The 25,702-nt window shown below is 35.7% G+C and overlaps 1 protein-coding gene across 1 annotated transcript in view; it reads right to left on the reverse strand.

Annotated features, from left to right (window-relative positions):
• The window catches only part of Snx24 (sorting nexin 24), a 150,921-nt gene that overhangs the window by 39,432 nt on the left and 85,787 nt on the right, over positions 1-25,702 (reverse strand). The window contains exon 3 of the mRNA XM_026396184.2: positions 21,350-21,454. Coding sequence (XP_026251969.1) covers positions 21,350-21,454 — 105 coding nt within the window. The remainder of the gene's footprint in view (positions 1-21,349; positions 21,455-25,702) is intronic.

Here is a 25,702-nt window from a genome sequence, read left to right on the forward strand (position 1 = left end):
TTTAATTTGATCAACTTCTCCTTCCAAAATTCAAGGATCAACTTTGATTAAAAATAATTAAACCTTCTTTTCATATAAATGAAGATTCTGGGAAAAATTTGTTTTGGTACTAAAAAATCATAAGCAATATAATATTCAAATTGATTTTTTTTTATTAACCAGTATAAGTGACACAGTTACCATGCCAAAATTTGTACCATATCCATTAATAAGGTTGGTTCACATTCCCTATTATAAGAAATCTGGAACTAATTGCTCTCAATTAATCTGCACCACTCTTTGATAGCTTATTTATCAGATTGGGAAAGATAAATTTAATAGTGCCTGTTGGAAACAGGTTCTTTAATTGGAAACATCACAGCATTTAGCTCACTTTGTACTCAAGCAATTAAGAACAATTTGGAAAAGTGTTGTTGATTTTTTTTTTTAATGCTATTGTATCCTTGATTAGATTTCCGAAGATCCAGACAAAACAAATGACAATACCAGCTAGTACAATTGGTACAAATAAAAGCCCAACAGCCAGATTACTTACTATGAGAAATGTGAGCTATCCCCATCCATTTTGTCAGTGTCTTACATGTATTTCCCCATATCCTTGTCTCTTGTGTAGGTAAATGGCAATACCTCTTACAAAAGGCATTTCATACCTACCTTTACACAATTATCTTTTCTCCAAATAAGCCAAATCAACAGAAGAAATTATTTTTCTTGATTAAGCACACACATTTCTCTTGGGAGGGAACAAAACAAACAATTAATCTTTCCTTATTTGTTCTCAGAAGTCCCTGCCTCTTTAAACGCAGCCTATCCAGGTACCTGTGGCAGCCAGTCGGCAGCAATTAGGCCTGAGCAGAAAATGAATGGACTCCAGGCTGAGGGCCTAATCTGCTAAGAGCCCGTGAGAGAGGGCAAGGTTACACCAGGAAAATTCCCTTGTTGTCAGAACACAGTTCAAAATTACTACCTGACTTCAGCATAATTAACCAGGCTTGGGAATTTATATGAACTAGGTAATTGGAAAGAATTAGCAAGAGATATGTACATTAATCTTTACCAGTTACACAGTGTTTAATGAAATTAAGGATCTCATGCTCATTCTTGCCTTGCTTAGTTTGCACACTTTCTACTTCACCTGTAGAACAAGGAGAATATGCCACGTGAAGATCACAATAAAAGAAAACCAAAAACCCTACCAAATCAAGACAAAAATTCCAAAGTAAAAATTACAAGCAACCCCAAAACTCAACAGACCAGAATGTGATAGAGTCTTTATTAAAATTGTTTTACAAAGAACCTTATATGTTAGGGATTTGTATGGAAATGTGAAAATAAAATATCAGGAAGTTTCCTCAAAATAGTGTGTGGGTGGGAAAGTATGGGAATGGAGGATATAAAATTTCCTCTAATTTTTCAAGCTGCATGATGCAACTATATTATTTTTGTACTTTGCATAGATTGAAATTTTCATAATAAAAATTTAAATCCTTGCCTTAGAGAAATATTAATACTTGATAAATTTTTTATAACTGTATTTTGTTTGTTTATTTATTTTTTTAATGTGGTGCTGAGGATGGAACCCAGCGCCTCACACAAGCTAGGCAAGTACTCCACCACTGAGCCACAACCCCAGCCTCATGATAAATTCTTATGACACATTTTTAAATTAAAGTAGGAGTTTATAAAGCATTATAGAGAACATAATAAACATTTTAAACATATAATTAGAAATATGAAGAAGAGAAAGACCAAAAAAAAAAAAAAAAAAAAAAGCTCACAACAATTTTGAGGTCTCCATGTCAGAGTGTCTTGACCTTGGACTGACATTCTAGTCAAACAGCTATTTATTACTGAAGGCTGCCCTGAACACTGTGGAGTTTTAGCAGCACATCTCTACCTACCAGATGCCAGTAGTGCCCCACTCTCAGTGGTTACACCAAGAATGTCTCCAGACATAACCAAACGTCCCCAATGAAGCAAAAATCACTCCTGGTTCAGAATCATTGGTCTAAGAGGATGCATTACAAAAATTATTTTGTTCTTTATTTTTAAAAGTTGTTGAATGTGCATATACATATGCGTAAAATCAGAACAATAAAAATACACTATTAAAAAATATATATAAATATTTAACCTGCAAGAAGAGCTCTTGCTATCTATGAAAAAAAACAGACTTCTTATGTCAGAAAATAAATGGCCATGAAGCAGATATGCTCTGACCATCCCTTGGTTACCCTGGAGTCATCAAGCTAAGAGTAAACCTCGCTTCAAAAGCTAGTTCTTTTAAAACTCATGACTCTGTCACATGAATCTGATAAAATACTAATCAAATGCATCTCAAAAATAATGTCTGGTTTTCTAAAATCTTCTTGGAATGGAAAACTGCAGGTCTGAAGAGAGATTAAAGCCCACGACACTCATCTTTAAGGGACAAATATTCACAGATATATAAATGCTAGCTCTGGGCATTAAATTTTGTTAGACAAAACCACCCACTTTTTAAAAGAAGTTTGAACTTGAAGAAAAACCAACAACTGGAGATATATATGTATATGGAATGACCTCACCAACCACCTGTTTCAGGAAGTGGCTCTGATCTGGCTTTCCACGTGAGGGCAGGTCTGTGCCACTTGTCCCACCTGCGCTCTTCTGGAAACACCATGCAGCCCTTAGCGCATTCACCACCACTATCAGCACTACAGGCAGTTTTAACACAAAATACTCATTCACACAGGCTCCAGGTTAAGACACGGAACCTTTCTAATAGATTATTGAGGTTTATTTTTTTTTCATTGTTGTTGTTGTTTTGGTTTTTAGTTGGTACATATTGCCAAATCAAGTGGTCAACATTTGTTATTACATAGGCTCAAAATCCTCAGTTTCAAGCTGTATGCCCAATCAAAGCTTCGGGGCCACAATGCACTGGAGTTCATATTTCCATTACATTTCCATCGCACGTAAATTCCTCTCCATGAGATCATAAACATTTTGAGATTCCTAAAGCCTTTCTAATTGCCATTCCTGATGCCATAGACCGGGACCTATATCACCTCTGAAGGCTTATTATCTACAGCTCCGTAGGCTTCTCTGCCACTAGGGCTTGTCCATTCAGGTGGGCAGGAAGGCACTATCTGAATGGTTATTTTCTTGAAAGGAGAATGTACCATTTTCCTTTAAAAGACAATACAGTGGGTTTCAGAAATTTAAGAAACTGCTCTGCAACAAAAAATAGTATTAAATGAAATATATACCATTTTCAGAACAATGGAAAACTTGTAAATCAATGGAAAAATAAAATGTATTTTGATTTAAGCAAAACAATTTTTCATAATTAAACCACAAATCCATAATAAATGCCTGTATCAAAACTAAATTTAAGAAACACAGGGTTGTTTTTCTTTCTTTCTTTTTTTTTGTATTTTGTCAATCATTTCACCAATTATGCTGACATACTTTTATGTCAAATCCTAGAGTAGTAGTTTTTCCTATATGAAAAACTAACCACTGAAATAAGGTTGTAAGATTTCTAACAAGGCACTACAGAAGCAAGTATACACAACAGACTCTGAAAACACTCGCTAGCAGTGATGGATTTAAGTTATTAACAGATCAACAAGAGACGGATGGTGGTTTGCTTTCCTTAATCTACATCATCATCTAGATCTATTTAAAGATATGTGGTGCACTAACAAACTTGGTTAACGTTTCGATAAAATCAGTAAAAATAATCTGCCCCCGTTACGTTGAGTCTGTATCGATCAATAAAATCACTTGTACAAGGAAGGTACTGTTAAGTACTGACAATCCCAGCCATTAATATTATTTAACACACTGTTCACAATCTTTAACGAGAACAAAGAGCAGTTTGTCTCATGTTATAAGCAGAACCTTTAAGGACACTGTTATTTCTACAGGTTTTATGGTGATTTTCTGAAGTTCAAACTACACCTCCCTCTTCTACCAACAGTTCCCTTCCCCTGTGACATAAAGTCTTGTTCTTGATTTCAGTTGCAGTTTAAAGGAAATCCTTGGTAAGAACTGAAGCTGCCATTACGAATCACTACTTTATCCATGAATTAAACTCAAAATTCTAGGAACCTGGGCTGTAAGAGTTAGGGTGGTAACAGGGACACCATGGGATCTCCCTGCTGTATTCAGACATGACTTCATCAATGCCTTTTCCTTGTCAGGGATGAATTAAAAGAGAAAATTTCAATGAATCTTCAGACAGAGTTGAATGGTCAGGAACTGATATATGCTTGTTGGACTTAAGATTACAAAAATGGAAGGTAGAGAAAGAGAGGATAAAAATCAATTACATGAGAAACACTTTTTACATGGACATCTATGGTGATGTGACTGATAATAATAATGACAAAACTTTTAAGAAGTAAAATTAACTTAAGCTAGGCTTGGTGGCACATCCCAGCAACTCAGGAGTCTGAGGCTGGAGGATCACATGTTGGAGGCCAGGTTGGGTAGCTGATAGATCCCATCTCAAAATAAAAAAGATTTTTAAAGGTGGGGGACTGCTGGTGTGGCTCAGTGGTATAGCCTCTTGGGTTAAATCTCCAGTACATACTGTCCCACACATAGGTAAAACTAACTCAGAAATAATCATAATTCTAAGACACTAATCAGAAACCTGTTCCAAGCTTAACCTTTGAAGTCTTGATTACTCAAAATACTAGGAGTCTATGCTAGGTAGTGGTTTGCATTTTGCTGAGATAAGCAAGTAAGTATCCCTACTCTGAATAAGTGGTTCCTGGAAACAATAGAGACCTGAATCTCAGTTCTGTTGTTCTCAGCTCAATTATGCCCACTCTACGATTCTCAAAACTTTGGGAGTTGCACAGGACTTGGAGAAAAGAACACTAATTGCAAGTACTATTTTAAAAATGAGGAAAAAGGTAAAAATATATACGAAAAAAATGACTGTTGGCCATGAAATACACATTTTTAATAATTCCAGAATGCAACGTTAAAATTATAAGTGATTTTTGAAATCACACACACACAAATACACTCTGGTGTGAAAGGAAATGTGGTTCTTAAGATAGCTTAAGGACATGTTCCTACTAGTACAGAGACGGCTCATCAAGGGAAGCACACTCCAGAGGAAATGGCAGGGAGGCACCAGACACACCTGCCTGACCGCGAGACCACAGCCTCTGCAGGCAGACAGGCCTTGTTCAAGCATTTTCATGAAGTAACATGAGATACCTGTGGTAGGGCAGTACTGACTCAACCATGTTCAAAATAAAACACTGATTTGAGCATTTTAGAAGCAGTTTTCAGGGCCTAGTGGGGAAGATGATCAAGGTACTTCAGGATCTTTTCGTTTGGAGAGTGAAGAAGCTCATAGAAATAAAAGCTAATAGGTGGAAAATACATCCAGTGTGAGGGAAGGAAGACTATTTTGGAAGAAACAAACTGAAAAGGGTCAAAGGCAGATATGGACCTTCCATTATTCATGAATCCCATGATGTTAACCCTACATATAAGCTGTGTAAACAATAAAAACAACAAAACATTTAGGTCAAGATGCAGCCTGTGTTGGGACTGTCCAGTGTGAATGCTGAAGGTAAGTACAGCAGGCTCTACTTAGTAGAGCATGCTCCATTTTGGCCTCAGTTGAAATGCATCATCTGTATAATCAGCCACTTGCTGCCACAGGCGGACAGCCCTCAGACATACCTGGATAACAATTACCCTACCTCCTACATTCTCATTCCTGAATGAACAGGATATGAAATCTGTTTCAAGTAATGGTACAAAGGATCTCCTGGAACTTTGATTTGGGAAATAAATGCTGAAAAATAAAATCATAAAGTCATAAACACAGGTGTAGGCACTCTGGTCTAATTCCTAATGAAATTTGTTATCTTGTTTTTACAAAACTGTCCATGTTTGACAATATAGTATAGGAAAGTATTCTATCATTGCTTAGAGAAGTCTCCTGTATAGCTCCTGATAATACCTGACTGATCATGAAGGGTGATATAGCACTCAAATGCTCACTAGTGCTCAAATTTTCTTGGAAAGGAATTATTTCTATCCTAAAAATGCTCAATATTATAAAAAGAAAGAAAGAAAAAGAAGAAAAGGAAATATATTATTGAGTTGGTAAGCAACTAAGGAATGCACGATATCTTCAATGAAATAATATCAGAAAATATTGCAAACATGAAGAATGAATTGGAAAATCAAATACATTTTTCAACAGATTATAAACAGGAATTCTATACATAAGCAAGTACCAACTCCTAGAACTCTGCGGATCCACGATGGGGCTGCACAGGCACAAGGGCCTAAGATAACTCCTAATGTCTGCTTGAGTTAGGTGGGATGGAGATCTAAAAGGCGATCTTCAAATGAAGTTGGTGTCTCAAAAGGACACATCACTAGGGGAAGGAAAAATGAAGAACAGTCTAGAGCTTAGCACTACAAGGGGAAGAAGATACATGTCCTCTGAGAACTCACAACCACATGCTAGTTCCTTCATAGGTTTGTAGCCTAGATTAATACCATCACTGTGGTTAAAAAGTTGTTGTTGTTTTTGTTGTTGTTGTTTTAAATCTCAAACTAAAAAGTCCCAGTTGACAGTGTTTGCAGGTGATCAGAAAAAGCAAATAAAAGTTCTCTTTGTGAATATTCAGTTCAACCCTGGTAATCAAAGAATCCCAAGGATAAAGATCCAGAAAACTGAATCACTTAATCAAATATACAAAAAACAAAATCAAAAAACTTATGTACACAAAATGAGGAAATAAATAACCATGAGCAAGAACCTGCAGAAACAAAAGTAGTCAACTTAGACCCAAGACATCAGTCATTAAATTACCTGACTCAAAACAGAAAACAGAATAGAAAATGGGGATGAAAAGGTACCTTAATGTTTCCAGAAACAATAACAATTTGGATTGCAACTTAGTGGTAGAGCTTAGTATATATGAGACCTTGAATTTAATTCTCAGCAACACACACACACACACACACACACACACACACTCTCTCTCTCTCTCTCTCTCTCTCTCTCTCTCTCACACACACACACACACACACACGCGCACTTAGACTAATCAACATTTAGATACAGAACAATTATATCAATGACTTTTCATAGGAGAATTGAAGAAAACCAAGATTCTAAAAGAAAATGACATATTTCTCAGAAAAGTCAGAAAATTAAACAGTTCTGATATTTTATGATTTTTATTTTTTCTTGAATGCCATCCTAGAAAAAAATGTGCTTTTAGAAACAGAAGTCAGAGACTGATCCTGGCCCCATGTGCTGCGGAGGAGATCGACAGAGCTATAGCCCCCCATCTACCATTGTCAATGCATGGCTCTCCCAGACCGCTTCTAACTAGAGACAACAGCCAGGACCATGAAGACCATCACCAAGGTTTCTGCAGGCCTAGTTACACCAGAGGCGAGGTATTGGTAACCTGCAGGGACACTACAAGATTATAAGGTAGAAACTGTAATACCTTAGATCCACAGTTCCAGAGAGGAAGACAAATGAACAACATGAAAAAACAAGGGAAGAAAGTGTCCCAAATAAACCCAAAAGCTACAATAATTGAATCCATTGACAACCTAGTAGATGAAATGTCAGAGAAGGAGTTCCAAATGTACATAATTAAAATGATCTGCAAAACATAGAATAAGATAAGAGAGCAATTAGAGGCAACAATCATCACTCCAACAAAGAGATAAGAGAGCAAATACAAGTAGCAAAAGATTACTTCAAGAAAGAGATAGAGACTCTGAAAAAAAAAAGAAATCATTGAAATGAAGAAAATATTAAACCAAATGAAAAATTCAATAGAATGCATCACTAACAGACTGCATCACTTGGAAGATAGAACCTCAGGCAATGAAGACAGAATATATAATCTTGAAAATAAAGTTGACCACACAATGAAGATGTAAGAACCATGAACAGAATATTCAAGAATTATGGGATAACATGAAAAGACCAAACGTAAGAGTTATCGGGATAGATGAAGGCACAGAGATACAAACCAAAGGAATGCACGATATCTTCAATGAAATAATATCAGAAAATATTCCAAACATGAAGAATGAATTGGAAAATCAAATACAAGAGGCTTACAGGACATAAAATGTATAAAACTACAACAGATCCACACCAAGGCATATTTTAATAAAAATTCCTAGCATACAGAATAAGGATAGAATTTTTAAAGCTGCAACAGAAAAGTTTCAGATTTCACACAGGAGGAAACCAATTCAGATCTCAGCAGATTTCTCAACACAGACCCTCAAAGCTAGGAGATCTTGGAACAATATATACCAGCTCTGAAAGAAAATGGATGCCAACCAAGAATCTTATATCCAGGAAAATTAAGCTTCAGATTTGATGATGAAATAAAACCTTCCACCATAAACAAAAGTTAAAACAATTTACAGCAAGAAAACCTGCACTATAGAACATTCTTGGCAAAATATTCCATAAGAAGGAAATAAAAAACAACAATGAAGATCAGCAAAGGGAGGAACTATACTAAAGGAAAAGCCAATCAAAGGAGAAACCAAGTCAAGTTAAAACCAAAAATAAACCAAAATGACCAGGAATACAAACCATATTTCAGTAAAAACTCTGAATGTTAATGGTCTAAACTCATCAATTAAAAGACACAGACTGGCAGATTGTTTTTTAAGAAAAGACCAAACAATATGCTGCTTCAAGAGATTCATCTCATAGGAAAAGACATCCACAGACTGAAGGTGAAAGGATGGGAAAACTCATACCACTCATATGGACCTATAAACAAACAGGGGTTTCCATCCTCATATCAGATAAAGTGGACTTCAAACCAAAGTTAGTCAGGATGGATAAAGAAAGTCATTTCATACTGCTTAAGGGAATCATACATCAACAAGACACAACAATCATAAATATCTATGCCCCAAACAATGGAACATCCATGTATATTAAACAAACCCTTCTCAATTTCAAGAATCAAATAGACCACAACACAATAAAAAATTTTCATCATCTCTAGCAATTAGGGAAATGCAAATCAAAACTAAGATTTCATCTCACTCCAGTAAGAATGGCAATTAGCAAGAATACAAGCAAAAAATAAGTGTTGGTAAGGATGTGGGGGAAAACGTACACACATATATTGTTGCTGGAATTGCAAATTGGTAAAACCGCTATGGAAAGCAGTATGGAGATACCTTAGAAAACTTGGAATGAATCCACCATTTGACCTAGCTATCCCATTCCTTGGTTTATACCCAAAGGACTTAAAATCAGCATACTATAGTGACACACCCACATCAATGTTTATAGCAGCACAATTCACAATAGCTAAACTATGGAACAAACCTAGACACCCTTCAACAGATGGATAAAAAAGATGTGGTACATACACAATGGAATACTACTCAATCTTAAAGAAGAATGAAATTATGGCATTTGCAGATAAATGGATGAAACTGGAGAATATCATGTTAAGAGAAATAATCTAATCCCCCTCCCCAAAAAAGCCAAATGTTTTCTCTGATAAACAGATGCTGATACAATGTGGGGTAGGGGGTTAAGAAAGAATAAAGGAACTTTGGTTTGTGTAGAGGGGAGTGGGAAGAATGGTAGAAAGAGACAGACATTATTACCCTATACACATGTATAATTACGTGTATACAGTGGAGTGACTCTGAACCATGTAAAGTCAGAGGAATTAGAAGTTGTACTCCATTTGTGTTCTATATGTCAAAATGCATTCTACTGGGGCTAGGGTTGTGACTCAGTGGTAGAGTGCTCACCTAGCATGTGTGAGGCACTGAGTTCAATTCTCAGCACCACATGTAAATAAGTAAATAAAATAAAGGTCCATCAACAACTAAAAAAATAAAAATACATTCTACTGTAAAATAATAAGAAAAAAATAGAAATAGAAGTCATCATATCTTACAATTACCATATATTTAGAGCCGTTAAAAATCTCTCTAAAACATAGTATGATTTTATTTTTCATATACCTTAAAATATTTCACTATTTCCTCATCCTAAACATCATTTCATATTTACTTACCAATTATTCTTAACTATATTAAGAAAATATTAATATAATTAAAAATTGAAGAATTATGGAATTGTCTAGAAGAATACTGATATAAAGCATAATTATTACATCACCCTTCAGTTCTCCTATTTTGTTGTCAAAGTACTCAGTCATCTTTCAAAGAGATTAGGAGATGCACAAAACTGAATTCAAAGTGGATCAAGGAACTAGGCATTAAAACAGAGACCCTGCAGCTACTAGTAGAAAAAGTAGACCCAAATCTTCATCATATCAGCTTAGGAACTGACTTCCTCAATAAGACTCCTAAAGTGCAAGAAGTATAATCAAGAATCAATAAATGAGATGGTATCAAATTAAAAAGCTTCTTCACAAAAAAGGAAACAATCAAGAACAAGAAGAAAGAGCCTACAGAATGTGAGAAAATCTTTACCATCTGCACCTCAGATAGAGCATTAATCTCCAGGATATATGCACAAAATGCTAAAGAAAAAAACTGATAGAGGAAACTGCTTCACAACTATCAGAAGACTCACACAATGACTGCAGGTATAGACAGTAATACTCTGGACCATCATTGTCTAACAGAAATAGAATGCAAGCCACACGTACTTTTCAATAACTGAAATACAAATGTAATGTCTAAATTTTCTATAACCCAATGTATATATTATTTAAACATTTAACCAATTAAACATTAAGGCACTTTACATTCTTTTTTTTTGGAAGGAGATTTGAAATCTGTAAATTTTATATTATAGAACATTTTGATTCAAACTAGCCATATTTTAAATACTCAATAACCATATGTAACTAGCAGATGCCATGATGTACAGCAAAATTGCAAAATGTCAGATCATGAGACTTCAAATAATGATATTCTGGACAAATGATCAATGTAGAAAAGAATATGTGGCATTCTCTTGAAGCTAAGCATTCAATAAGGAGAATTTTATCTCAAATTATTTTGTATGAGGAACTTGAACCACCTCATTTTGCTAAAAATTATGAAATAATATTCTTTCACTTTTTACAATATTTGTACTCCAGAACTTACTTGACAAATGCATTGCTTTGCTTTACTTTACAAAAGCGTGTACAAACATGACTGGAAGGAAACAGTAATATAGACATTAAAAAATCATTGAATTAGTTATTTTAATGTAAATCTAAAAATGAGAATATTTTACAATTATGCTATCATTTATTCAATAAAATTATTAATCATAAAATTTTTAAAGTATTAAGTTTTATCAATATAAGCTCAAGAAAACAAAGTAGAAGCACTGATGAGCTAAAACCTGTTAGCAATGTACCACATGTTAGGCCACAAATTAAGTATCAATAGATTTTAAAAGGTAGATCACATACAAACTATCTTCTCCAAAAGAAGATACTATAGTAGAACTAAAGTAGAATCAATGCGAAAAGAAAAACTGAATTTTTTTTTAAATTGTAGAAAGTAAAAAAACACTCAACAAGCCAATGAATTTAAAAAGAAATCACAAAAGAAATTAGGAAATATTAAAAGACAAATGAAAATGAAAATAAAAACACAACATAGCAAAGCAAAAGCAGTACTATAGGGGAAATTTATAGCTTTAAATATTTACAATAAAAACCAGGAAATAAGTCAAATCAACAATTTAACTTTTCAACCTAAGAAATTAGAAAAATAATAATAAATTAGTTCAAAGCTAGCAGAAAGAAGAAAATAATAAAGATTGGAGCAGAGATAAATGGAACAGAAAATAGAAGAATACAAGAGAAAAATCATAAAAACCAAAATTTGATTCTTTGAAAAGACCAACAAAATTGATAAAGCTTTAGTCAGAGGAGCTAAACAAAAAAGAAAAAAGACTCCAATTACTAAAATTAGAAATGAAAGTAGGGGGCATCACTAGCAATTTTACAGAAATAAAAAGAATAATTTATGATGAGCAATTCTATGTCAATAAGTTGCATAACATAAATGAAATAGACAAATTCCTAGGAACACCAAATATACCAAGAGCAAACCATGAACAAACAGAAAATCTGAATAGATCTATGATTAATAAGGAGATTAAAGTGGCTATCAAAAATTTTCCACCAGTCAATCTCTATACTTGATGGATTCATTGATGACTTCTATCAAATATTTACAGAAATAGCAAGCAGCAATTCTTCTCAAGATTTTCCAAAAATTTGAAGAGGAGGGAACATTCTCTAACTCATTCCATAAGGCCCCCATTATCCTGATACCAAACTCAGAGAATGAACACAAGACAAGAAAACTAGACCAATATCTCTGATAAAAATTGATGTAAAAATCCTCATTGAAATACAAGAAGCCAAATTCAGCTGCAAATTTAAAAAATATTTAAACCACGGCTGGGGCTGGGGCTCAGTGGTAATGTACTTGCCTGGCATGTTTGAGGCACTAGGTTCAGATTCTCAGCACCACATATAAATATATAAAATAAAGGTCTATCAAATACATAGAGAGATAAATATTTAATTTAAATATTTTTAAATATAAAGATATTTAAACCATAATTAAGTAGAACTTATTGCTAAAATGCAAGATGGTTCTACATGCAAACATCAATCAATGTAATGTAACAAAATAACAAAATGAAGGGGGTAAATCCACAGGATCATTTCAATTAAACACAAAAGGCATCTAACAAAATTCAACACCCCTTCTTGACAAAACCATTCAAGTGAATTGCAATAGAAGGAAACAACCCTGGCATGGTAAAAGTTATATATGAAAACCCACAGCAAAAATCATATTCAATCGTGAAAGACTGTAAATCTCCCTTCTAAGATCAGGAAAACAATATGGATGCTTGCTTTCCCCACTTCTATTCAACACAGCATGTACAGGAAGCATGTTACAGCAATCGGACAAGCAAGAGAAATAAAAGGCACCCTAATTGGAAAAGAAGTAAAATGATCTCTGTTTACATATGCTATGATATTATATGTAGAAAACTAAAGATTACATGAAACCTGTTGCTACACAAAAATTCAGCTAAGTAGCAAGATACAAAGGGCCCCCAAGTCAGTTGTATTTCATTATACTAACAATGCAAAATACAAAAAGGAAATTAAGAAAACATTTCCATTTATAATAGCATTTATAAGAGCAAAATACTTAAGAAAGTTAAGTTAGATTCCTTCCAGTGTCTTTTCTATTCCTGTCCCCCACCCCTTCCCTCCATTCCTCTTTGTCTAATCCAGTAAACACCTATTCCCCCCACCCCATCCCCTGTTGTATGTTAGCATCCACATATCAGAGAGAACATTCATGTACAACCACAAGACTGGGATCCTAATTAGAATAAGATATACTCCATGTTATATAAATATGTCAAATATATTCTAATGTCATGTATAACTAAAGAGAACAAATAAAAAAGGGAGCTAAACAAACAAAACAAAACAAAGTAAATACTTAGGAATAATCTTAACCAAGAATTTAAAAGACTTGAGACATTTCTGAAAGAAATTGGATACAAATAAATGGAAAGATATCCCATGTTCATAGATTGAGACTTGAAATTGTTAACATGTTAATATTACCCAAATTGATCTAAGGATTTAATGCAATTCCTATCAATATCCAATCACCTTTTTTTGCAGGAAAAAAAAATCTTAAAAGCCATACAAAATCTCAAGGTAATCCCAAACAGCCAAAACTATCTTTAAAAAAAAAAAAAAAAAAGCTGAAAAATTCATACTTCCTAATTTTAAAACTTACTACAAAGTTACAACAATCAAAACAGTGTGGTACTGACATGAAGACAGACTTTTAGAGCACTAGAATTGAGTTCAGATTGAAACACTCATTTATATGGTTTGATGATTTTAATAGATGTACCAAGTCCATTCAATAGGGAAAAAAAGATAGTCTTTTAAACAAATGGTACTAGGAAAATTGGATATCCAAATACAAAAGAATGAAGTTGGACCCTTATATAATACAATATACAAAATTAACTCTATTCCTTATATAATATAATATACAAAATTTAATTAAGGTACGGTGGCAAAGCCTTATAATCCTAGTGACTCAGGAGGCTGAGATAGGAGAATCACAAATTTGAAGCCAGCCACAGCAACTTTGTGAGGCACTAAGCAACAGAATAAGACACTGTCTCAAGAAATAAAAAGCTGGGGGGCTGAGGATATAACTCATTTGGTAGAGTGCTTGCTTGCATGCACAAGGCCCTGGGTTCAATGCCAAGCACCAAAATAAAATAAAATAATAAAGAAAAGAAAAAGAAATAAAAAGCTGGGTGCTCAGTGGTGAAGCACCTCTGGGTTCTACCCCCAGAGGTGTGTGTGTGTGTGTGTGTGTGTGTGTGTGTGTGTGTGTGTCTCAAAATGGATCCATGGCCTAAATGTAAGACCAAAAACTATAAAACTCTTAAAAGAGAAAACAGAGGGAAAAAACAAAATCATGGTACTAAAATTGGCAATGATTTTATGAATACGACACCAAAGACACAGAAAACAAAAGAAAATACAAATGGGACTTTATGAACATGTAAAAAATATTCTGCATCAAAAGACATTGCCAACATAAAAGGGCAAAGCACAGAATGGGAGAATATATTTGCAAATTATATTATAAAATAAAGGATTAATATCCAGAATATACAAAAAGGTTCTAAAATTCAGCAATGTAAAAACAACTACTAACTTTTTTGGGTGGTGGAGACTAGGGATTGAATGCAGAGGTGCTCTACCACTGAACCCCATCCCCAGCCCTTTTTAAATTTTGAGACAGGGTCTCACTGAGTTGCTTAGGGACCTTGCTTAGTTTGCTGAGGCTGGTTTTGAACTCGAAATCCTCCTAGCTCAGTCTTCTGCTACGGGATTACTGCACCCAGCAAACTACTGATTCTTAATATGGCAAAATATTTTAACAGAATCCTCCAAAAGAGATATACAAATGACCAATAAAAAAACATGGAAAAGAAGAATAAAATTTGAGAACATTATATTAAGTAAAATAAGTCAAACTGAGAAAGTCAAGGGTCATAAGTTTTTTGGTTTTTTTTTTTTCATATGTGGAAGCTAGAGAGGGAAAAAGGAAAAGAAATGTATGGGAGGGGATTTCTCATGAAAATCAAAGAGAGATCAGTATAAGAAAGGGAACAGGGGGAGGAAGGAGGTGAGGGAAAGGGGAAACAATACTGAACAGTATTGAATTGGGAACAATATTGAACTGCTCTATGATATAGATGTGTGAAGATGTAACAATGAATTCTACTATTATGCATATTTAAAATTAGGGGGGGGGCATGGAAAGATGCTTAACATACATAATCATTAGGGAAACAAGACAAAATTGTCATGAGGTAACACTTCTTATCCATTAGGATAGCAACTGTCAAAAATATAAAAATAACTAGTGTTAGAAGGGATATGAAGAAAATGGAAGCTTCATCATTGCTGGTGAAAATCTAAAATGGTACAGCCACTGTGGACAATAGTACAACAGTTCCTCAAAAGCTAAAAATAGAATTACCACAAGAGTCAGCTATTCTACTTCTGGGTATACATCTAAAAGAGTTGAAAGCAGGGTCTCAAGAGCTGTTGTACACACATGTTCAAAATGGCACTGTTTATAGGAGCTAAAATGTGGAAGCAATTCAAGTGTTAATCAACAGATGGATAGGCAAAATGTGGTATATACATACAACGAAATATTGTGTGATCTTAAAAAGGAAAGGAATTGTAACACATACTACAACACAGATGAACTTAGAGGACTTTATGCTAAGGGAAATAATCTGGTCACAAAGGCAAATACTCTCTGGGTAGTAGAATCATAAAGTCGGAAAGTAGAAAGGTGGTGGTCCATCAGGCTCTGGGGTTAAGGGGGATGGAGAAACTCTTCAGGGAAGACAGAATTTAAATTGTGCAAGATGAGAAGAATTTGGGGAATGGATACTGATGATGGTTGTGGAAAAATATAAATGCACGTGAAGTCGTGGATACTGATGATGGTTGTGGAAAAATATAAATGCACGTGAAGTCGCTGCACTTAAAAGAACTGTGCACTTAAAAATGCTTAAGACGAAGGGATTAAAGACTTAAATGTATGACCTGAAACTATGAAACTACTGAAAGAAACACAGAATAAATGCTTCAGGATGTTGGAAAGAGCAAAATATCTTTGAGTTAGTCTCCAAAAGCACAGTAAACAAAAGCCAAAATAAGACAAATAGGATTATATCAAACTAAACAGCTTCTGCATAGCAAAGGAAACAACTGACAGAGCTGAGGCAACCTATGGAATGAGAGAAAATATTTGTGAACTATATATCTAACATGAGAGTGAAGTCCAGACCACATAAGCAACACCAAAAACTCAACAGCAGAAACCAAAGAGCCCACTTAAAAATGGGCTACAGCTCTAATTAGTCATTTATCCAAAGAAGATATATGAATGGCCAAAAGATTAAAATGCATGAAAAATGGTCAACAGCACTAATCATCAATGCAAACCAAAACCACAATGAGATCATCTCACTCCAGTTAGGATGGTTATTATTAAAAAAAAAAAAAAGACAAAAGACAAAACGTGCTGGTGAAGAAACAGAATCCCTTACATAGTGTTGATAGGAATGTAAATTTGTACAGTCATCATGGAAAATAGTATAGAGAGTCCTCAAACAATTAAAAATAGAATAATCATATGATTCAGTTCTCTCTCTCCTGTATATATATCTGAAGGAAATAAAATGAGTATGTCCAAGACATCTGCAATTCCATATTTCCTGCAGTAGTGTTTATAATAGTTAACAAATAAAAACAAAGGGTCTATCAACTGATGAATGGATAAAGAAAATGTGGCATATGGAATGGAATATTATTCGGCCATAAAAAGTATGAATTTCTATCATTTGCAACAACATGGATTAACCTGAAGGATATTATTTTAAGTGAAATAATCCTGGCACAGAAAAATACCATAAGATCTCATTCATATATGGGATCTTAAAAAGTTGATGTCATGAAAGTTAAGAGTAGAACAGTGGTTACCAGATGATAGGAGGTGTACATGCAGAGAGGTTGATCAATAAGTACTGAGTTATCTGAACATCGCTGTTTTCTGGAGTGTGCATTTGCTGGTTGCCTCTGCTCCTCCATTCACACCCAGGACACTCCTTTTTCTTTTACCAAGAACGCCCTAGTTATTTCTTATGAAAATGACCCAACCTCACCCCTAGCTTCAGGAGTAGAATCTGACTAGCCACAGTGAGGTTCAGAGGTGGGCACATGTGCAAAGATAAACCAATGAGGCCAGGGAAGACTTCTAAGGAAAGGCACTTTCTCCTTCTTCCATTGTACTACTAAAAGAGACCCTACTCTTCCCTAGGGCTCTGGTGTATTTGATAACAGTAGGAGAGGTCTGGAACCACTGTAGCCCTTTTGTATCAGAAAGGGGCCCAATGAAGATTGTACCATGGAAAACAGAAAAGAGAAATGGATAAAATAACTATGATTACTTAACTGGGATATGGTTCAAGGCTCCTCTGAAACTAGATCTACCCCTTTGCCTCAAATACCACAAGTGCCTGATGAATGTTTAACTTTAAGCAAAAACTCTTATATGCATATAACATTTCTCAGTAAATTAGTGTAAAATATTAACTTGTTTTTATCTTCCAGTTAAAACACCTCCCAAAGTAGATGAATTTCTAGTACAAATGGACTTCAATTAGAATGATTCAGCTTAAGAGTTTTCAACCTAACAATGGTGCAAAGGTTATATGCATCCTGTAGAAATTGTACCTCTAATTTTGAATTTTGGTCTTTTTCTCAGGCTAGCAATATGTGGTGTAACACTCTCATGATGCTGGATAGGAGCAGTGAGCTGAGGTTCCCAGCCAGCCATGTAACCGTGGTGTGTACATCAATACTCTAAAGTTTACTCCTGTGTTGATAAGTTGTGATGCTGGAAGGTCAGGTGTGTCAAATGCATTTCAACTTATGATATCTTCAACTTACGATGGGTTTAATCAGGACATAACCCTATCATAAATTGAAGCACATCTGTATATATAATTTGGAAAACAAAAATTTGTTACTTCGTAAAATTTTTATTTGGCATGAATTTTTTATTGGAATTAAAACAAATTAGTGTTCTTCCATTCACGTAGAAAGACCTTGTTTTACTTAATTCCACTTTTACCTGGATCAATTCCCTCATTTGTGAAACCTCAGGGAGTTTGTCTGGGGTGCAGTATTTTTAAGGGGAAGAAGATGAACACAACTAAGAGCTAGGTTTCCTAGGATAGATTTCCTATTCAATACATAGAAAATTATTCTCGAAAATGAAATTAATAATCACTGTTCATCAGATAGAATGCCATACTTCAAATCACTCATATGTCCAATGTAATTTTTAACCTCTCATTGGCTAACTTAGTTTTTTTATTCTAAGATACTGTGTGTTCTTGGATATTTAATTTTTAAAAATAATTTGTTTCTAACCAAATGATCTAAAAATGTTAAGTAGGAAAGTGATCATGGTTCAAAATGTACTTAAAATTTTTTTAAAAAACTTACTAAATAGCATTGTATTATTTCTTTTTCTTTCTTTCTTTCTTTTTTTTTTTTAAATTCCTAAGTAAGTAATGGTAAGTAATACTAAATAGCCATAGCTGTCATTGTTACATTGTTAGACTATGTGGAAATAACCATTTCCAAATCTGGCAGAAGTTTTGGAAAGTAAACGGCACTGATTAGAGCCCATCATCTACATGCTACAAGACAATTATTTAAGTATCGTGGAAATTGCATGTTACTTTTATTTGTTGTGCATCCTTTTTTCCCCCCTTAAGACATAAGATTTCTACTGGAGAAAAAAAAAAAAGTAGCTTTTGGGCTAAGAGTTGTGGCTCAGTGGTACAGCACTTGTCTAGCATGCATGAGGCACTGGGTTCGTTTGATCCTCAGTACCACATAAAAATAAAATAAAGGTATTGTGTCCACCTACCACTAAAAAATAAATGTTTTAAAAAATTATTTTAAAAAAATCATATGTCTATCTATCAAGGGAGTTGGGTTGGTAGTTTATGATTATAAAGTGTTTGTTTTTAATCTACTTAAAGACATATGCAAAGTCTAAAAATTTTTACCTAATTTAGAAAATCTACCATATACAAGGAAAAGAAACTAAACTAGTCATTAGGAAACTAAAATTCCAGTCCAAATCTTTTAACTAGTAATTCCAGGAGAAGGCAAGTTTCTGAACAGCTCTAGACCTAGTTTCTCCCTCTTTAACAGGAAAGAGCAGCCTGGGCTCTCGTAGGAGGAGCACTCTCTTCAGACAGACTAGCAGCAAGATGGTGCCTGCTGAGGAGGGCTCAGGGGCACCCACTCCCTGGGGTTTAGACTAACATGTAACTGGAGCTAGACAGACAAGCAAAAGAAACAGTGATATCATCTTATTAAAAACTTTAATACTAAAAATCAAGAAATGACCCCTAGAGCCAGGGTCTGCTTTTCACCTGGGATTAATAAAGTATTTGTATTCATCTCTGCAACTTCCGGCTAACTCCACTGCGGGCAGATAGAATCAGGTAGAAAAGGAAGAAGAACTCCCTTGAACTCCTCTGGGGAATGAAGTGACAACAAACTGAATATTAAAAGCACAACAGGAAACAGGCCTTCTCAGCCCTTCAACCACATCTTTCAAGCCCTATTTCTGAGAATAGAAAATTCTAAGCTCAATTTGAGTATCACTATAAACTCCTCTCTGTGCCAGATGATTTTATCCACATATTTATATCCAAAGTACAAACAACTTAAAATGTTTACACTGAGTAGTAATGGAAGTCATGTGTCAAATACAATGGGGGGGAAAAGAATAAAGCTTTCTTTGGAACTAAAGCTTGAAGATATACAATATCTGTGGAAAATCTGGCTTACAAATGAAAATGCATTGTTTACCTATTCTATTTAATTATAGAGAACATGCATTTTTACCCTTTGCATACAATTTCTGAAGTCCTGTTTTTTTGGGGGGTTTTGGTTTGGTTTTTTTGCTCTGAAGTGTTGCCTGAAGCTATGGGAGTCTGGGGAACACGGCCACACACACATTCCTGTGATTGGTGATCCCTGTTTCCTTTAAGCTTTCACCCTCAGGGAGAGACGGTGAAGAGTCCTTCCACCAAGGCCAAAAGAAAAAGACCAAGAACAGTGAGGAAAGTCCCCCTCACACATCCCAGCTGCCTCGAGCATGCCAGTGTGTGAGACCAGGCCAACTACAGGGGGCCAGGAGAAGTGATTCAGGCACAACCATCCACAACCATCCTCTATGGAGGAAAAAGCACAGTGGCTTTACACACTCCCTCCTCTTCCTATGATATTAAAGGAAGAACACAGTTGTGGCTGCTTATTTCCCTGATGGAACATGTCTTGGAAGAATCAGTCCTGAATTCCTAACTCTTAGTGAAGTCCAGCTCCTTTTTTTTTTGAGAGACAAGATTTCTCTGCTCCTGCCCTGTCTGCCTCAGTCATTCCCACACATGGATCCTCTCTGGCTCAGGTGAGGAGCACTAGCTGACCTCAGGTAGCCTATCCCAACCCTGCCCTGAGCATTGCCTTGGACTTGTGTTTTGTTTTCACTGAATATTTATCACAGGCCTCTGGGGGTTTTGGTTTTAAGTTCAGAGAACCTGAAACTGTTCAGCCTTTTCCCTTTGCTTTTCATTCACCAGTGGAGAGTGCCTTGGCCTCTCTCAGGTAGTTCTGCTTCTCCTCTGCTGCAGAAAGAGCTCCTAATGCGTTCTTCCTACACACAGACTCTAATTTTCAAAGAAGGAGGTGCTTTGTTACAGGTGATACTCCCTCAGTGTGATTCTATAGGTATGTTAGTGGGGTCCACTAAAAATTCACATTTTATTACTAAACCAATCTGTCCCCAAACACCCAAAACCTGAAGGCTGGGGCTGCTATGAGGAAGCAATAAACCCAGGGAAGAAAACAAAACACAAAAACAAAGTGCTTGTAGAGGTGAGTTTAAAAAATGGATAGGTCTCTTTATGTCAGTTTTTCCCTTTGTACCATATTTTCACTTCCCCATAGCAAAAACCAATTTTAAATAGAAACTAATTAGAATCAATGAACCAACAACATTTTATAATTATAAAACTTCCTTTATTTTAATTAAGAATATTTTGCTTCTTTATATATTTTTGTATCACTCTCATATACTCTTAAAAATAGTAAGACATGCAACTATTTAGGTTATAGTAACTGAGGATCTAAACATATCTTACCTGTAAATATGTTTCCAAACCTTGTCGTCGCTGTTCCAAAACTTTTGGGACCCAGTTTCTGACATGTTTAGAAGGGATTTCTGGAGTTTTTATACATTTCTTAAGCTATAAAGACAAGAATATGAGAGAAAAAATTATAATGACATTATGAGCAGGGAACCAATAAAAGAAAGTAAAACACTGTTATAGCCAATAATAATAATAATAATAATAAAAGTTGGGGAGAAGATAATTATGCTGGAATTTTGTCAAAAAATTCGTTACTTAGTTGTCCTAACTGTTCAGATTTTAGAACAAGAATGTTGTGTTCTGGTAGTTGTTACTATTGATATTTCATATTGAAATTACTTTCCCTGAAAAAAGCAAAAGTTCAGTAAACGAGACAAAAAGCAAAAAAAAAAAAAAAAGTTTTAAAAATCTATTTATTTTGTAAAAGAAATCAATGGAACAAAATTTTGTTTCAAGTAATTTTCTGATAAAAAGTCTTTCCACATATTTTTCACCTAAGAAAGCAAGACCAAATACAATTGTTTATAACCACTGTCCCTAGAAATGCCACATGAATTAGACCATATTGCTTACAGAGGTTCTTGACAATTCTATAATGTAATAGAGGATAATCTTTCCAACATCCCTAACAATTAAATTCATATTCTGTTCATGAAAACTGAATGATAGCTCTTAGCTACTTCTTCCTAGGCAGCAGTTTCAGGAAATGATATAAAGAAAATTCTGTTCAAAGTTGAGTTACAGTTGCCTGTGGTAGGCAGAATAATTTCCTTCCCCCAAAGATGACCAAATCCTAAACCTGTGAACAGGGATTTTGCAGATTTGGTTAAATTAATGATTTTAAAACAGGTAGATTATCCTAGATTATGAGGGCAGGGTCGATGCAATCACAAGAATCCTTACAAAAGGGAGGCAGGAGGGTCGGAGCCAGAAAAAGACTGAAAGATGCCAGGGGACTGGCTTTGAAATGAGCCACCCCAAACCCAGGCAACCTCTAGAAGCTAGAACAGATGGTGCCCTATGGCCTCCAGAAGGAACACAGTCCTGTTGACTACCTGGATGTTAGTCAGTCCAGTAAAACTCACTTTGGACTTTTGAGCTCAAGAAGCGCAAGATCATAAATTTGTGTTATCTTAACTCACTTCATTTATGATACTACATTACCAGTAGGACACTAATACACTGCCTCTAAAAATAGAGTGAATCTCAATGGTCCAATTCAAGATCTGGAAAAACCTGCAAAGGTTCCTCCTTCCCAACACATGCAAAGAAAAAAGCATCATAATGAATAAGAAAATGCACACAATTAAATATGGGTCATTAAACATATAATAAAAATTCTTCCCCTATGAAGAATACATTCAACATTATCCACTCCAGGCACGAAGAGGGAGACTCTGCATTTCAAAGATTAGCACTTCCATTTCAAGTCTTGAGGTCGAGCCTGTGTGGCCTCCTCCCTTCTTCCAAGTACCACTGAAATCAGTGTGAAGGCAATGGCTGCAAACTCAAAATCTATTCTTCCTTAACAACAGAACTCCTATATAATTTGGGGAAATAAAGTATTTCATTATTAGCTAAAAAACTAAATTTCCCAACGCCCCTTGAGGATAGTGGAAGCCAATGCAATATAATCAGAAGCCACAGCAAAAGACTTTCCATAAAAACTTTCCATGTGAACCAGACTCAACTGGCTGCACCTTCAGTCCCCTGCCCCCTTCACCCTTTTCCTGCCTAGCATGTGCCTATGGAGCAACTGTAAACATTTATTTCCATGAGGGAATTCTGAAGACAGAGGACAGGTGTTCTAAATGACTAAGCAGAAAGAAAAGGCCAGGGTGCAGGACAATCTCCTGGAGCAGTCATATCAACTGTGGATTGCCCACTGCCAGGCTTTTTTGAGAGGAAAAAACAAATCCCCTTTTAAAAAAGGTTACTGATGTCTGGATTTAATCTTGATAGTGTTTTTTAAAAAGAAAGGAGTCATAGGGAATGGGACCCAGAAAAATGATGAGACTAAGACAGAAAGGCAGCTCTGTATTCCACACACTCAGCAGAAGGAGCAGATTTATGTATTCAAGACAGAGAATACCTGGAATAATTAATCTAGTTGGATGGGCAATCAAGGTTCAGTTTCATAGGAAAACCAGCACTATGAAAGAAAAGGGACCAAAACAACAACAACAACAACAACAACAAATGGAATAATTAATCCCAAAAGAAACAGATACATCAAATAACGGGTGAGAGCTTTAACAATTTGTTTTATTACCTGCAGAAAGACTTGAGAAGACATGCTTCTATTAAAAAAAAAAAAAAAAAAAAGAACAGGTTACTATGAATGAAGAAACAATCAGAAAAGAGGAAAGATCTTCTGAAAATTTAAAAAATGATACAAATTTAAAAAAAGCGGTAGAATACAAAATCATGGAAATCTTCCAAAATGTAGAACAAAGGGAAGAAAGGGTCAATGAAACAATAAAACATAAAGAGAATAAATTCAGGATGTTTGAAATTAGACTTAATAATCCATTAAGAATAGAATGGAGGGGCTGGGGATGTGGCTCAAGCGGTAGCGCGCTCGCCTGGCATGCGTGCGGCCCAGGTTCGATCCTCAGCACCACATACCAACAAAGATGTTGTGTCCGCCGAGAACTAAGAAATAAATATTAAAAATTCTCTCTCTCTCTCTCTCTCTCTCTCTCTCTCTCTCTTCTCTCACTCTCTCTTTAAAAAAAAAAAAAAAAGAATAGAATGGAACCCAGACATAAAAATCACTTTTATATGTCCTATAAAAAGATTACGTCTTCAGATTAAGAATTAATTGGGTGTCAGCATAATATATTATATGTCTGTTGGGATTTCAGAACATCAATGATAGAGAGAGGACAGGGGAAAACATGAGGTCGCAAACAGGGGAAACACGTCTCTGGTGGCAACTGATTCTTCAACAGCAACAATGGATATGGGAAGATACCCCAAAGATTTCACCTGAAAACGCACTTCCACAACCAACCACACTACCAATCAAGTGAGAGAATGAAGGCATTTTCAGACATGCAGACTCAGAACACTCATCTCCTATGCCTCGTTTGAGAACTTAATTCCAGAAAACAGAGCTTAACGCAAAGAGGAGAAGAAATAGGATTAGAACTCATAGTTCTGCCCCTTGGGGTGGGAAATCCAAAGATGGCAGAAGAGGCCTAAAGAACAGTCTGGGTTGTAGTAGAAAATCCATGGATCTGGGGAGGGGAGCTATCCAAAGTGAGGTTAGTTCCACTAAGTAAATAGTACAGAAACACTGAGTAAGTTCTAGAATTCATTAAAGCACATTATTCTTTCACCAGTCAGAAAAAAGTTCCAGAGAAAATGGAGCCCCTGAAGGTAGTCATGGAATATTCAACAGATTGAGCTCCTTCATGCTCCTGGGTGCTGCAGACTTTTCTGCTGCATACAGCTTACATAAACAGTAACAATTAACAATAAATGTAACAAACAGTAAGCAAGTTGATAAAACAGGGCAAAGACAGCCGGCATCAGAAAGGGGGGTAGCATTTGGGAAGGCCTGTGTGAGGTGAGAGAATCTAGGAGCAACCTGAATCACGTTTGTGAGGGACCCAGGTGGGGAGCTGGAGGAACGTTAAAGGAGTGACAGGCTTGAGGTATTCAAAACCAGAAAGCAGGAGATGGACCGGATGAGAGGTGGCTGTGCCAGATACTGCAAAGTGGGAAGCTGGTATGTGATCTAATTTTGACTTTAAGGAAAACATGCTGAGTTCCAGGAGCAATATGGACGACCCAGGGCCTGGAGTAAGAGTAGGGAGAACAGTCAGAAGCGCCTACAGAAACCCAGGCAAAAAGTGATGGTGCTTATGACTGCGTGCTGGCCATGGAGATGGCAGATGGAAGGTCACGGGGTGTGTGTGCAAAGTAGAAGCAATTAGGATAGCGCTAAGACAGATCTTCCCTCTTAGGTCTTTTCTTTCTTTCTTTTAAAAATTTTTGTACTTGTAGATGAACAGAATGCCTTTATTTTATTTGTTTATTTTTATGTGATGCTAAGGATCAAACCCCAGTGCCTCACACATGGTAGGCAAGCACTCTGCCATTGAGCTATAGCCCCAGCCCCTTTCTTAGGTTTTTTAATTTCCCTGGCAGCCCTTCTATGAGTGACCTGGTTGTCACCTTACTGAAAAGTAGTAGAGTGGGATAAGTGGCTCATGGACTAATTTCCCCCCAAATTCCACTGTCCTTGTGTTCTACAGAATACAACTCCTGATCCTCAGGTGAGTATGTGGCCATTCAGAATAAGGAACACATGTCCCAAACCCTCCTCCCCCTCAA

Source organism: Urocitellus parryii, chromosome 1, assembly GCF_045843805.1.
Source record: "Urocitellus parryii isolate mUroPar1 chromosome 1, mUroPar1.hap1, whole genome shotgun sequence".
Classification (NCBI taxonomy): domain Eukaryota; kingdom Metazoa; phylum Chordata; class Mammalia; order Rodentia; family Sciuridae; genus Urocitellus; species Urocitellus parryii.